Below are 10,722 nucleotides of genomic sequence, written 5' to 3' on the forward strand. Positions count from 1 at the left end.
TGCAATTTTCCGCTACAATGAACCTGCACCCGTCAACATTTGACTCATATATTCCTTATAGATGATACTGGTGACTTCAACATGCAAATACAGCAGCAATATACTGAGAAGTTAACTTGTATTGTGTTATTTTTGTTCTCCACTGGAGCCTGCTGGCTGCTGACCTAGGAATATTATATTACATTAAAATCAGACCTTTCTTCTTAATGCCCACATGTAAATAATGAATATTCATGTTGTTGGGTTATGTGCACTGCCTGGTGTTTTTTTTAATTATGCGAATATCTGCTTTAATGCCTTCTGAGCTGTCCGTAAAGTTGTATTCTTTAACAATGTTACCTGCACATCACCATTAAATAATAATGCAGTATATGATCTTTGGGCTTTAAGACATTTTTTTTTATCCTGGATTTAGGTGGACAGGATTATGATGAGGTGGCCCTAAACTACTCATGATATGACTGTTTATTACCTCCATGGTGCATGCCCAGGGAGAACACCTCTCCTCTACTGTTAGGGTGTCTCTTTGATGGTGACTCACATTAAGGGGAGGGGAGAGGAGGGGGGAACCTGTCTCTAAAAAATCTCTGCCTTTACCCAGAGCACCTGCAAATCACACAGAATTGGAGGTGCACCCGCTGTGTGTGTAGTCTTAAAATAGCTTGTGTGCAACCTTGCTGTCTTTCTGCTGCGGTTGTCAGGGTGTGGGTGAGGCCAATAGATAAATGGATGGGTCCTTGAGATGGCTCCGTTGCTTTATGCAGTTTAGTTTACATAGTCTTAGATGTGTAAATCTGACCCAAGTGAAATGGTGGTGCACCTTTTACAGAGAGCCCACCGGCCAAATTGCTCCTCTAAGTGGCATGTAACCTGGCTGTCATGAAAAATAAAATGTAGACACGCGGGTACAGTGTAACTCTGCTGAGCCCTGCAACACTGACATGATGTAAATGCAAGACAGCATGCATAATTGCATTGGGCCATACCCCAATAATTTTTCCTACTCTAGCCGGAGCGTATAACCAAGTTCAGAGGTATAGGAAAATGTAAAACTACTAAAACATCAAAAAATATGCATTTAATCACAGTGCTGTAAATGTACAGTACAGTTCAGTTCAGACACTTTATGTATTCATTTGAAATGTATTGCTGTGTCATTGTTTTTTGAAGATTTATATTTTTCTTTCTGCATTGCTGTTAAATGTTGTCTGCCTTTGTCTTTAAAGTTTTGTATTGAGAAACCTAACAAGTAAGTAAATGCCTAAAAACACCCATACGGATGAGTAGGAGGAGAAAGAGGGGGAGGCAAAGATGCACTGCATTGCATCAGAGAGAAGTTGACAAAATGTTTTTTTTTTCTTTTTTTCTTCACAGTTCAGGACTTAGGGAGACATCTCTGGGTCCCTGCTGAGTTGGAAGATGGATTTGCTGTTGCCTCTGCTCTTAGACTTTTCATGGCTTTGCAGAGTCATGCATGCAGGCAGGGGAACTGTAAAGAGACCCCACCCCTTTCCCAAATCACCTGCAATGGTCAGCTGCAAATATCTCATCTTATCTCTCTCTCTATGTCTTTCTTTTGCGCTCTCTCTCTCTCTCTCTCTCTCTCTCTCTCTCTCTCTCTCTCTCTCTCTCTCTCTCTCTCTCTCTCTCTCTTGTGTGGACATACACTCCTTCTTTCCTCTCTTCCCATCTTCTGTTTCATTTTGACCTTCACAGGGAAGCCCACAACCTTCCGCTCACTTTAAGCTGATTTTCTTACATCGTTACTCAGAATCACAATCAGCTGTTTGCCATGCCTGCAGAGTACCAGGAAAGTCACAAACGAAGTTCACAGCAACACATTTTGAATGTATATTGCCTATATACTTCTGAGGGCAGTGTCTGATTTGAATTTGATGTATTTAGATTCAAAGTTGCAATGGAGCATAAGTATTGATGTCTCATGGAAACAGTGTCCGTATTGCTACACAGTGCAGAGTGATGAGATCCTGCTCAAGGTGTGTCCTGCAGTAGTTTTTTTTTTCTTAGAGAGTGTGGGTGTGGCTAACATCTTCACTGCACCAAGGCAAAAAAATGTATATATAAATATATTTGTATGATAGGTCAGTCAACACAAGCTTATAGAGTTGCAGACAGAAAGTACTGCACCTCACACATGTCTGGTGTACATGAATCCCACTTTTATTTTCCACAGAAAAAAAGGATGATTTATTTTTTTCTTGTCGGTTTTTTGGTTACATTTAAAACCACTCTATGAAAAAACTGTAGCACCAGAGCAGATTTCAATTGCCCATTCTTTGATAAAAACGTCAATTTGTGCTATTTTTCCACTTTTGATCATCTTTGATTGGAGGGAGACATTTACTTCTTGTATATAAAAAAAGAGTAGCACTTCATTTTTCTTTTTTCAGTCATTTTGCAAAAGAAAACAGAGAAAACTGTATACCTTATAATTATTATTCATCATTTTTCTTTTCATTTTAAATCACAACAAATACATTTAAAGCAAATAAAAAAATCTGGGGGAGGCATTTAGCATAATCCAAGCAGGGAATCAGCTTTCATGATGATTATTATATATTTATATATTTATAAGTATACATATATATCATGTTTATATACAAGTATGGCACTTGATTACACAAAAAGCAAGAAAACACTTCACAAATAAAAGCAGTGGGCGCTTTGGTGTGTCATAAATTAAGGAAGTCACAGACGTTAGCATTTGCAGCAAATTCACCAGATACTGTTTTGCAAGTCATCTATAAAGCAATGGAATGGTTACATATGTTAAGGTCAGTGGTGCAACACAGGCAAACAAAAAAGAAGAAACATGAATTTACGCTGATGTATTTCAACTATAGGTCGACCCATAGTCATTAAGTATTTATATATCTATGCATATATAAATCTGGATGGTAGATTTGTCCTTTAGTGTATGGTGCCATTTCTAGTAGGTTGGTGCCAAAAAAGAGATGGAAAGAAAAACAAATCTTCAAAACACCGTCAGCTCAGTAGCACATTTTGGATAAGTTCAAGCTCTCAAGTGTTCACCCCTTAGTGCAATTTTTGCATTCACTCTCTTCAAGTACAGCAGAACAGCCCACAAAGAGTAAATATGTGAACACGTCGACACGGTCTCCACTTATTAGCATCATACGGAATATAAACGTTACTAAAAAGTTGCATCAGTGCAATAATAAATAAGAGAACAAACGTGTCATCCACGCTTGCCATGAAGTCCTCAAAAGATCAACAAATTTAAAAAAAATCGAAATAATAATAATCTGCCCACTCTTTAAGTCATGACACGAATTAGGCGTGCGGAGCTGTCCACCATGTCCATTATGGATGTGTTTTTTCCCTTTAGTGTATATGTTTCTTTTATACATGTTTTCACCCCCACCTCGCGTGTTACACATATGCAGAGTCACTGGACTGAGTGCGGCCGAAATTGGGCACACTCATCCTCGGCAAGTCCTTATTTCGGATCTCGTAAATGGACTTCCGCCGAGCCTGCACACCTCGCACGGCCGTCTTGATTTTCCTCCAGCCCAGGTGATTGAGTTCGGCCAGGTTCAGCACCACACAGAACCCGCTGACGGCGAACATGAAGACCAGGAACACCGTCTTCTCCGTGGGCCTGGAGACGTAGCACTCGACGTCTTTGATGCAGGGGTAGCGGTCACACTCGTACACCGACGGCACGTTGAATCCGTACAAGAAGTACTGGCCCACCAAGAAGCCTATTTCCAGCGCGTTCCTGAACACCACCTGGATGATGTAAAACCTGGAGATGCCCTCCTGCCGCCTCATTTTGGACTTTGAAGTTCTCATGGCCGAGTTAGGCATCTCTTTGACTTCCAAACAGTCCGGCTCGGCTTCCTTGGTGGAGTTCTCCGTGTTCTGGAGTACTCCGTTCACAATGGTGTTCTTTATCTTTTTGCTCTCGTCTCGCTTCAGTGAATCTTGATCCTTATCCAGTGTCAGATAGACTGTGGAGTAGCGCCGCTCCTTCTGCTTGGCCGACTGGTGCACCGAGTACGTGATAAAACAAAGGCTCGGCGTGCACACCATGATGATTTGAAAAACCCAATATCTAATGTGTGAAATGGGAAATGCCTTGTCGTAGCATGCCTGGTTACAGCCCGGTTGCAAGGTGTTACAAACAAACATGGTCTGCTCGTCATCATAGACAGTCTCTCCAACTATTGCTACGATTAGAATCCGGAAGATGACCACCACTGTTAGTAGGATCCTAAAAAGCAAGCAAACAAACACACAAATGTGAAAATAAGTGTAAATATAATAGTATGTGTGTCAGGTGATACAGATGTGGTGTCGTTGTGCGCGCCGCCTTTGTGGCAGAAGCGCTCAGTCCAATTCAATTGTTATATGGTGTGTAGGATTTAGGGAGCTGTCCAGTGCTGAAACAGGACTCTTTTTGATACTATGTGTTTTCTTACCGTATTCTTTAACATTATCAATATAATCCTTGTGTTGGTGTGTCTGTGTGGTTTGTGTTGTCTGGTTTATGACTGAAATGTTAAGCAATCGGCGTTGCTTTACATGCCGTGAGCTTTGTTAATGGATGTGATAACGCCGAATCGCTCTCAATCTCGTTCTGCACACAACCACCACCACCACTCAGACTCACCAACATACATCAAATGGATAAGTGGATGGGTGAACACATGAAATGGCACATGAATTTTTAGGCTGTTTTGCAGCACCATCCCAGGTTCTGAAAAGACAGATGTCAACTGATTTACTTAGATGGTAACATGGTAAATGTCGTCGTTCTTGACCACTCAAAGCGCTTCACACTGTCGCATTCACCCCATTCACACACACATTCGCGCACTGATGGCAGACGCTGCCCATCAGAAATTCCATGGCTTTTTGGCATTTTAACTCTCACTAAACCATTCACACACAGTCATACACCAATGGCTGAAGCCATCGGGAGCAACTTGGGGTTCAGTGTCTTGCCCGCGGACACTACGACATGTGGCAGGAGGCGGGGATCGAACCACCAACCCTGTGATCAGTAGACGACCGCCCTACCTGCATAGCCACAGCCGCCCCAAGCTGCCTCGTTCGGGAAGAGGAGGACAAAAAAGGGAAATCTGTGAGACAAGACAGCGAAAATCCACAACACAGACACGTAGGACTGGGCACCATGCTACAGAAGATCCTTGAGGCACAATACAGAAACGGGGGACTGGGAACCATGCTAAAGACGATCCTGGAGGCTGCTGCGTTTCTTCTGTTGTTCTTGGTTGACCATCTTACCTTCCTATCATAGTAGAGTGCTGCTGGACAGCAGCCTCCAGGAGCCTCTCTAGTATAGTCCATTCCCCCATTTCTGTGCATCCGGAGAAGACTAGAGCACAACGGCACTCTTTTCAAATCCCTCCAAAAATTAAAAAGCGCGTTATTTCCCCGTCCGCTTCTCTCTCTGACTCTCGCTGTTGTCAGTCTCCAAAGCGTCCGCCGGTTTTAGCTAAAAAATGCATCCGTCACGGGATGCTGCCGCCGTCCCCGTTTCTCTCCGTCTCTCTGCGCGCTATCTGGTTGGTTATGTGCTGAGCGCGCAGCGCCAGTGAGCGTCCTGCTGTGTGTGCCGAGCGCTCCCACGACGTTGCCACACTTTTCCTTGTCATGGGAGTCTGAAGGGCTGATTACTTTAAGCCCTCCTATTTTCGATCTTCAGATCAGGTTGATGGGCTGCGCGCTGCGTCTGGATGGAGGGAGGTTGGATTTAATGTCTTGCCAGCGTTAATCCGCCTTTAAGTAGTCTCCCCCCTCCCATGCGTCACGTACGCGCAGACAGGTCGGTGGAGCGCTGCCAGGAATACCACGGCGTCTGATTTTCAATATTTCGGTTCTGCATATAGGTGCGCCATTCTGTTGACACGGCTGTTTCCGGAGTGGTGTAGCCTTTAATACCTTGAGTTTTTAATTTTAGCTTGGGTGGGTGACTCCATGTGAAAATCAAACCCCTAAACGTGGCTTTTCATACTCAAGTCATTGAGGTACATGTGTTCCACATAACAACCCAATTCCTATGGACGCACCGTGTCCTATGGGCCCAATGGTCAAGGTGATTCCTCTGTGTTTTTAACTTATCAGTGATAGAGTTACAACGACGTGTATTTTAAACATATCGCATCACACGAAACCTCTTGTGTTGTGCCTTAAAACTGAAGCCTATGGTGTATAGGCTTTCATAAAATGGACCAATCCTTTTTTTCTTGGAGCGGATAGCCTCGCGTGCCCAGAGGCTTTCCTCCCCATGTCGCAGGCTTCTGGCCCGGCTGGTGGAGCTGTTGTTTTCACCTCGGGCAAAGATGATGCTCTGGATACAGTGACTGAGTGAAAGTACCATCCGAGTTGCTAATCTCTCTCTCTCTCTCTCTCTCTCTCTCTCTCTCTCTCTCTCTCTCTCTCTCTCTCTCTCTCTCTCTCTCTCTCTCTCTCTCTCTCTCTCTCTCTCTCTCTCTCTCTCTCTCTCTCTCTCTCTCTCTGTGTGTGGAGGTTTAAAAATAGCTTCAAAATATTTGACCCCGCCCTGTATAGCTCTGAGCTGTGATCAACGAAGGGGCGCTGCATTGTGTGTACACTAATATCTGACCATTGTTTGGATTCACACTATTCATGTCAAAGCAATGCTGTGATTCTGTGATGGTCCTTTTCAACTAAACTTCATTTTACTATAGATTTACAGTGCAGGTATTCTAAGAAAGTTGCTATTGCACCTAAAATGCGTGTCCATCTTACATTTCTTGATAACTATGTTTGTTATTGTTTGTTATCACCATACAAAGTAATTGAAGGATGCACTATTAATCAGTTGTAATACAAGTATTGTTATTTTTAGAAATTATAAATTGCACCATCTTAATGTATCCAGGTAGACTAGGTAGACATTGTCAGCCTTTTCCAACCTGGGAAACTGGGATTAGCGATCACGTGACAGCGGTGTTTCAATGGACTGCAGGTTGGTGCGGTTAATTTATCCTGAGGGGGGTTTATCTTCTCCGTAATAATTCGAATCTTTAATAACCTTTACTCATCTGTCACGTGAAGGAAGGACGAAGCCTCGCTGCTTGCCAAAGAGAGAGAGAGAGAGAGAGAGAGAGCGAGAGAGAGATTAGTGTGGATCCTAAAGCAGATCCTGAAAAAAACCCTTGTATTGTTTTTGTTTTTGTTTTTGTTAAAAAAAATGAAAAATTAGGATGCGTCTTCTTTAAGTCTCATTTTATTTACAAACCTATATCCACATATAAATTGCACTTGAGTGTAAACAAAGAGTTTGACGACAACACACATGTCCTGCCATATATGCTGCTGTTGCCCCAGGGGAAGGGAGGTGAAGACGAGGGTAAGGGGAGTGTGTGTGGGGGGGCTGTCTGGCGCTTAGAAGCACTTCCTGTGGACGATGGAGGGTCCCGCCTCGTCGTACTCCTGCTTGCTGATCCACATCTGCTGGAAAGTGGACAGAGAGGCGAGGATGGAGCCGCCGATCCATACGGAGTACTTCCTCTCAGGGGGGGCGATGATCTAAACGCAAAAAACACTTTTGTCAATCTCAGCTCGTAGAGTTGTAATGATGCATGTTGTTGTCATATATTCATTGAGTCAAAGTTACCTTAATCTTCATAGTGCTGGGAGCCAGGGCGGTGATCTCCTTCTGCATGCGGTCAGCGATACCGGGGTACATGGTGGTTCCGCCCGACATGACGTTGTTGGCGTACAGGTCCTTGCGGATGTCAATGTCACACTTCATGATGCTGTTGTAAGCGGTCTCATGAATGCCAGCGGATTCCATGCCTGTGCAAACCCAGACGACAAGTTTAGTGAGTTTTTTTCCATCTTTTTTTTTTACTCTCCGTCAGCTGTAGTGACAGGTGCTGAAGCGGACAGCTCCACAGACAGCTGCGAGATCTGTTGCGTAAATGTGAACGATAAGCCGCTGCTTTAGATCACTTGACGACCATAAAGTGGTGAAGAAGGAGGTGATAATGTGTACCCTTCAGTTTGTGATCACAAGTAGACAGCCAATCACTAATAAGAGGAAAATGAAACTTAAAAGTTTTTCCAGTTTTCTTCTGATATAAGATTTAGATCATAAGCTAGTTATGTTCGCCTGAAACTCGGAAGCATTGCATCTCATCTCAAAAGTGTGGATGAAAACATTCAGCTTTTTTCTTAACATTTTAACATGATTTCATTTGATGTATTCAGAAGAAAGATCATTTATCACGTCAGGCTAACTGTAATACGCAAAAAAATAAATGAAAGACAAAGTCAAGTCTGTTTGAAAATGAACTTCGGGAGGAGACAGACAGTGTCATTACAATGTAAGTCGTCCATGTCTGTGCGCGCCTTTACGCACCAATGAACGAGGGCTGGAACAGGGTCTCTGGGCAGCGGAAACGCTCGTTGCCGATGGTGATGACTTGACCGTCGGGCAACTCGTAGCTCTTCTCCAGGGAGGAGGAGGAAGCGGCGGTGGCCATCTCATTCTCAAAGTCCAGAGCGACGTAGCACAACTTCTCCTTGATGTCACGCACGATCTCGCGCTCGGCTGGAGGGGATCAGATTTGTAACACGTCAGTCAAATGTGCATTATTACGCATGTGAAAAAAATGTTGGGATATTAATTGGCACGTGATGAGTATTATTAGAGGTAAAGGTTTCCTCCAAGTACATTATTTCCAGATTAACCCAATTCGTCAGAAATCTGAATTAGCCTAGTAGTCTTATACTCACCGGTTGTAACAAAAGAATATCCACGCTCAGTCAGGATTTTCATGAGGTAATCTGTGAGGTCACGACCGGCCAAATCCAGACGCATGATGGCGTGAGGAAGAGCGTAACCCTCATAGATGGGCACGTTATGGGTCACACCATCACCGGAGTCCAGGACAATACCTGATGATCATGGTGAATGATTAAAACATTGACTCATACTGATTTACTGGGAGAAAGAAAAATGTGTTACACAGCTGAGGGATCTGTCATATACCTGTGGTACGACCTGATGCGTAAAGGGACAGCACGGCCTGGATAGCCACGTACATTGCGGGGACATTGAAAGTCTCGAACATGATCTGGGTCATCTTCTCTCTGTTGGCCTTTGGGTTGAGTGGGGCCTCTGTCAGCAGGGTGGGGTGCTCCTCCGGGGCCACGCGCAGCTCGTTGTAGAAGGTGTGGTGCCAGATCTTCTCCATGTCGTCCCAGTTGGTGATGATGCCGTGCTCGATGGGGTATTTCAGGGTCAGGATACCTCTTTTGCTCTGTGCCTCGTCGCCTACGTAAGAATCCTTCTGGCCCATACCGACCATGACGCCCTAATAACAGCACAAAGCAGGGGATTGTTGATGTGTAGAAATACTTATTATGGCAGACCATTCTGACTTTTTGAAGATTGAACAGTTTTTTCAGAGAAAAACATGACTGTCTCTCAGTTCTAAATTTAAATGTAGATGCGTAATTTTGGTGCGTAATGACGCACTATGGGTATCGCCCTCATCCAAAACCATAGCTTGTTTTCATATGATGTAAACAACTTAAAATGTCACTCGTCCTTGACTCATGTTGAGTTTATGAATGGTCTTCTTTACCTGGTGACGTGGGCGACCAACGATGGATGGAAAAACGGCGCGAGGTGCGTCATCTCCGGCGAACCCAGCCTTCACCAAGCCGGAGCCGTTATCACACACCAGGGCGGTGGTCTCTTCGTCGTCGCACATGATGTCAGTTCTGTAACGCACGCAGTGGCACTGTTAAATCCAGTATTGAAATTCCCTCTTTGTTTGGGTTGGGTGATTGAAGATATTGACTTCTCACAAAACACTACACAACAACACACACGCGTTTTCGTGGACAAACAACCAAGGAATTAGTGGTAAATTACGGTTCATGAAAATATGGTAAATTATGTTAACGCTGTATGTCAAATGATTGGGTTAGTATTTGTGGTTTTTCTTTGTAAGGTCACTATTACTAGAACTGTTAAAAGTTTATATTTTTTTTGGATTTCACAGCAATTATAATCCACAGTCGGCAGGAGAAAAGGTACTGATGAACTACAGGTCGATGAGGTGAGATCATCCGTTTGATTTAGATGATATCATTTGGTTAGTCAACGGCGGTCACTTCCATTCGTGTTAAAATCCTGTATCCATCCTCTCCTGATAAATCCACTGGTTGCCTGTGTTCAGTCAGGCAGTAGGCTACTCACCAGATCAGCAACAGGCGCCGGAACTTGACTTTGTAAACCAGGGGTGCCGAAACGTCTCGTCGGACCGTTTTATACCCTGACAAGTGTGACCCCCGTCTCCATATTTGGTTGCCCATTTGATGCATTGACAACAACCACTCCATGAAAGGCATGGCAAGGGGAGAGAAACTCCCGCGCGGACATCTGTGACTGCCGCCCATGTATGGAGGACAGTGGTGAGAACTGACAGGCAATGATAGGCATCCTCTTTGATCTTTTAACTGTCGATAAATTACCCTAATATTACCAAAAAAGACCACCGAGTGTGTGGTAGACCGACTCTTGTGAAAAATATGACAATAATTCTGTCTGATGTCAGTATATTACAACTACGATATCAATGACTTTAAAAGAGGTAAATTGAAAAACAAGGGCCATAATAAGAATCAATGGATGTATTACAGGAAGAGACACATTTATTTAATTTAAAG

General features: G+C 43.7%; 2 protein-coding genes across 2 annotated transcripts; both read right to left on the reverse strand.

Annotated features, from left to right (window-relative positions):
* Nucleotides 1-3,414: 3,414 nt before the first annotated feature.
* Nucleotides 3,415-5,366, reverse strand: LOC307261774 (gap junction delta-2 protein; the record flags this gene model as incomplete). The annotated part of the gene is made up of 2 exons (XM_080042391.1): nucleotides 3,415-4,258; nucleotides 5,296-5,366. The coding sequence occupies 2 exons, from the start codon at nucleotides 5,364-5,366 to the stop codon at nucleotides 3,415-3,417; spliced, it is 915 nt and encodes a 304-aa protein (XP_079898517.1).
* A 1,880-nt stretch (nucleotides 5,367-7,246) lies between these two features.
* On the reverse strand, nucleotides 7,247-10,330 carry LOC307262175 (actin, alpha cardiac muscle-like). The gene is made up of 7 exons (XM_080042956.1): nucleotides 10,253-10,330; nucleotides 9,633-9,771; nucleotides 9,035-9,359; nucleotides 8,779-8,940; nucleotides 8,402-8,593; nucleotides 7,655-7,836; nucleotides 7,247-7,566 (listed from the first exon to the last, which is right to left on the reverse strand). Exons 2-7 carry the CDS (start codon nucleotides 9,759-9,761, stop codon nucleotides 7,423-7,425), a joined length of 1,134 nt encoding a protein of 377 aa, XP_079899082.1. The 5' UTR covers nucleotides 9,762-9,771; nucleotides 10,253-10,330; the 3' UTR covers nucleotides 7,247-7,422.
* Nucleotides 10,331-10,722: the final 392 nt, after the last annotated feature.

Source organism: Ammodytes marinus (assembly GCF_949987685.1).
Source record: "Ammodytes marinus genome assembly, chromosome: 15".
Lineage (NCBI taxonomy): Eukaryota > Metazoa > Chordata > Actinopteri > Uranoscopiformes > Ammodytidae > Ammodytes > Ammodytes marinus.

Coding starts and splice junctions, on each gene's coding strand:
- LOC307262175 (XM_080042956.1), bottom strand. CDS start 9,761: ATGTGCGACGACGAAGAGACCACCGCCCTGGTGTGTGATAACGGCTCC. Junction 9,360..9,632: donor TTGGTCGCCCACGTCACCAG/GTAAAGAAGACC, acceptor TGCTGTTATTAG/GGCGTCATGGTCGGTATGGG. Junction 7,837..8,401: donor GTTCCAGCCCTCGTTCATTG/GTGCGTAAAGGC, acceptor GGGTTTGCACAG/GCATGGAATCCGCTGGCATT.